The following is a 4,382-nucleotide window of genomic DNA, read 5'->3' on the forward strand; positions in this document are numbered from 1 at the left end:
ACAGAATGCCAGACTGGCCTTGGATCCTGGCACCATTACACAATACTTTTCAGAGAACAGCTAAACAGATACTCTCCATCATGTTTCCCTAAAGGGAATATCCCAAAGGATGTTCTCTCCTCTGCCTCTAGGTGTGCCTCTATAAGTCCATGGACTGAGAGGTGAGAAGTGAAGGAACAGGGGCAACCCAAGAGGCCTTGGAAAAATGATGCTAACATTAAGTGATATGGGGATGTCAGAATGAGACTGTATGTCACACTGTGCAATTTGTTTCCACCTTTGGATCCCAGCTCATTTAATAAATGATAAGAAGTAGGGTGTATTTGAAAGTTTGCTGAGATATGGGTTCAAAATCATCTAGTCAGCTCATTTACATTAAAGAACTAAGAACTGATAAAAGTGGAAGTAACTGAGCTTGACTGAGAATTCAGAAAGGGTATAGTGTGAGGAGAGGACCTCAGATGTCCTGACTTTCTCCAAGAAGGATCTTGAGACCTCACTGTTTAGATGATGGCATCTTCCAGAATTTTCTTCAGGATGGTCTTGGTGTCCTCAGCAACTATTTCAAGGAGGTGTCCCTGACTCCACCATTTAAGGTAGTGGATACCAGTGGTACCTAAGATTGGGATGTAGCTCAGAACTGAATATAAGTAAGAGGCTGCATTACAATTCATCCATGATAATGCCCAGTCCCAGGCTAGGGCAGTGTGCAGATCCTGAGACTTCATGATGGCCTTGTACTCCTCCTTGGGTTTTCCCATACTTTGGGCCACCTCCTGGAGAGAGTCATCATCCACACCAAAAAGCCTGTGGTAGGCATTCAAAAACTCCCCAAGATCATTTGCATTCTGGATGCCAAGGATGTCCTGGAAAGACTTGGAGCCTATTTGCCCCTGCAAAGTGGTCACTTTGCCATTAATGACCTTTTCACAGGTGTGAGTTAGGTTCTCTAGGTGACCACGGTACCCAATGTTAGATATGTCTCTGTGCAAGCTTTTCCTGAGCTCTGGGAAGTCATGCAAGAAGGGGTTGAAGCTGGAGACCAGGAATATGATGGGTTCACACACTCCCTCCTTGTGGAGAGTTTCCCTGATATTCTCCCGGATATTCCGCAGGAGTTGTTCTTCTGAAAGGACACATGTACTGAGGTCTCTGTCCAACTTGGTCCAGACGATGTAAAACCTCTTTCCTTGTCCCTGGATGCTTTTGACAAGCTTCACGAGATTCATGCTGAACTGTTCAGATGCAATGATGATGAAGAGGTCATACTTGCTAAACTGCATTTCCTCCAGATATGTCTCTAGGTTTTGGGTGGCAGCGCCTGTGCCAGGCAGGTCCCACAGCTCCACATTGGGGATGTCAGAGAAAGAGTAGCAAGTGGGAATCTGGGTGGTTCTCACCACCCCTGTGGGAGCTGAGTCCTCTTCATTGTGCCCAATTTTCCGCAATGCATTGATGAATGTGGACATGCCATTGCCAGAGTCCCCAGTCACTGCAATGCTCACTGGGACACTGGATGCTGTCTCCAGGGTCTCCCTGACCACAGAGACCATGTCCAGCAACTTCCCTTCTCCCAAGGCTTTTTCAATATTCATGGCACCCGATTCAGATAAGATGCTCCCACCCTTATGGTATGGCACAGTAGAAGTGAAGGATGTAGGTGATGGAGTGTGAAGGGACTGGGTGGGCTGTGCCATGTATCTGATGAGTGCAGTAACCTGCAGAAATAAGAAAAATAGGGGAGTTAGGAGGGCTAGGCACACAGGGTGAGAGAGGAATCATCAGATTTTGTATCCCAAATGGATGGTAACAGTTCCATATTTAACTCATTGTAAAGACCTTCAGATGAGAAACAGCAAGGCTCTGCAAAAGTGTTTGATAGTGTCTCAAAAATCTAAACATATTATTTAGCCATAGAAAAACATCCTATCATTTGTGACAACATGGTCTTTGAAAGCATCATACTAAGTAAAATAAATCAGACAGAGACATATGCTGAATGATCTAACTGATGTGTGGAATCTAAAAGTAAAATAAAATAAAATAAATTCATAGAAAAAGAGATCAGACTTGGGGAGAGGTGGAGGAAGTGAATGAGAGAAGGGGAGATAGTAGGAAGTGTCCAAAAGGTACAAGATTTCAGTTTTAAGAAAAGTAAGTACCAGGGATGTAATTTACCACCTGATGACTGCAGATAACACGATAGGATAATTTATAGGAAGGTTGTTAAGGGAATAAACCCTAAGAGTTCTCATTACAAGGAAAACTTTTTCTCTTTTTTCTTTCTTTTTTTTTTGTATTTTTATGAGATGATAGATGTTAGGTGAACCTGCTGTAGTAATCATTTCATAATATATGTAAATCAAATCAACATGATGTATGCCTTAAACTTACAGAGAGATGTATGTCAATAATATTCCCATAGAACTGATAAAATAATTTAAATAGAGTCACCAAATGATGCAGCAATTCCACTGCTAGATATATACTCAAGAGCAGTGACAACATACATCTATGAAAAACCTGCATGCAAATGTTCATAGCAATATTATTCATAATAGCCCTCAGGTGGAAATAGCACAGCTGTCCACCCACTGTTCAATGGATCAATAAAAGTGGTCTATCCATACAAGAGAACAGCATTTGGAAAAAGAAAAACGAAAAAAAGATGAAGTACTGATACCTGCCACAACATGGATGAACCCAGAAACATTATAAGCTCAGTGAAAACAGACAGCCCATTGCATCATGTATTATATGATTCTATTAATGTGAAATGTCTAGAAAAGGCAAATCCATAGACATAGAAAATATATTGGGGATTTCCTAGATACGTAGGGCATTGATTTGAGAGGCAGCAGTCAAGAAATGCAGGATATATTTTGGATAATGAAAACTTCTGAATTTTTTTTTTTTAAAACTTCTGAATTTGATTATGATGGCATTGCAAGTTTGTGAATATATTAAAAGCTACAGAAAACTTTAAAGGCCCAAATCGAAGAATGTGTAAATTATATCCCCATATTAGGAGATTCGTACATGTTAGTGACTCAGAGGAGGAATGCCATGCAGCTGTGGTGCCAGTAGGTAGCACCAAAGCAGGTTACAGATGTGAGTGGCCTTGCACAGAAGAGCATTATGAGGGTCTCTGTGTCAGGAGTCAGGCAGGTGCAAGTACTCCTCTGCTCCAAATGAATGAGGAGGATGTCCCACTGGGGAGTCAGCAGGGCATTAAGTAAGCTTGTGACAATACTAATTATCCTTCAATCCTGGGGACCCACACATCCTCATTGCATATGTCTTCAGAGTCAAGAAGAATTTAATTACTTTTGGTAACAGTGAAAAGTACATCTTCTTTCCTCTCAAGATGCCTGGGTGAACATCTGTCTTTGGCTCAGGACTTAACCCCCCCGGACTGGAGATCAAGTCCTGCACTGGGCTCCCTGTGGGGAGCCTGCTTCTCCCTCTGCCTCTCTCCTATGTCTCTCATGAATGAATGAATGAATGAATGAATGAATAAATAAATAACTTTTTATGGTGAAAAAATTTATATTTAGATTTATAGCTGGCTGGACTCAGTTTAGATGATCCTAATTTTGTTGGCAACATCGAAAGCATCATAGTCAGGAGCCAGTAGAACAGATGCTTTCTTCTCTCCATCAGGCCTGATCAAGATATTGCCCTTGGCCACATCAATGTCATAGAGCTTCTTCACAGCCTGTTTGATCTGGTGCTTGTTGGCCTAGACATCCACAATGAACACAAGTGTGTTGCTGTCTTCTATTTTCTTCATGGCTGACTCAGTAATTAGGGGGAACTTGATGATGGCATAGTGATCAAGCTTGTTTCTCCTGGGGGCACTCTTTCGAGGATATTTGGCCTGCCTTCGGAGATGCAGGGTCTTGGGTCTTCGGAATGTAGGTGACGTGCGGATCTTCTTTTTTTTGTGACTGTGCACACCTTTCAGCACCGCTTTCTTAGCTTTCAAAGCCTTTGTTTTGGCTTCGGCTTTGGGAGGGGCAGGGGCTTCCTTCTTCACCTTCGTTGCCATCTTCGTCAAAGGAATCTAAATAAATAACTTTTAAAAAAAGAATACCAAACCCAGAAATTGACCCTCAACTCTATGGTCAACTAATCTTGGATAGAGTAGGAAAGTATATCCATTGGAAAAAAGACAGTTTCCTCAATAAATGGTGTTGGGAAAATTGGACAGCCATGTGCAGAAGAATGAAACTAGACCATTCTCTTACACCATACACAAAGATCAACTCAAAATGGATGAAAGATCTAAATGTGAGACAAGAATGCATCAAAATCCTAGAAGAGAACACAGGCAGTAATCTCTTTCACCTCAGTCACAGCAACTTCTGGCTAACCACATC

General features: G+C 41.9%; 1 protein-coding gene and 1 pseudogene across 1 annotated transcript; both read right to left on the reverse strand.

Annotated features, from left to right (window-relative positions):
• Positions 1-503: 503 nt before the first annotated feature.
• Positions 504-1,697, reverse strand: LOC606863 (immunity-related GTPase family M protein-like). Its single transcript, NM_001313846.1, has one exon. It carries the CDS (start codon positions 1,695-1,697, stop codon positions 504-506), a length of 1,194 nt encoding a protein of 397 aa, NP_001300775.1.
• A 1,883-nt stretch (positions 1,698-3,580) lies between these two features.
• On the reverse strand, positions 3,581-4,068 carry LOC106559444 (annotated as a pseudogene).
• Between the last annotated feature and the right edge of the window lie 314 nt (positions 4,069-4,382).

Source organism: Canis lupus, chromosome 11 (assembly GCF_011100685.1).
Source record: "Canis lupus familiaris isolate Mischka breed German Shepherd chromosome 11, alternate assembly UU_Cfam_GSD_1.0, whole genome shotgun sequence".
In the NCBI taxonomy this organism is placed as follows: Eukaryota; Metazoa; Chordata; class Mammalia; order Carnivora; family Canidae; genus Canis; species Canis lupus.

Coding starts and splice junctions, on each gene's coding strand:
- LOC606863 (NM_001313846.1), bottom strand. CDS start 1,697: ATGGCACAGCCCACCCAGTCCCTTCACACTCCATCACCTACATCCTTC.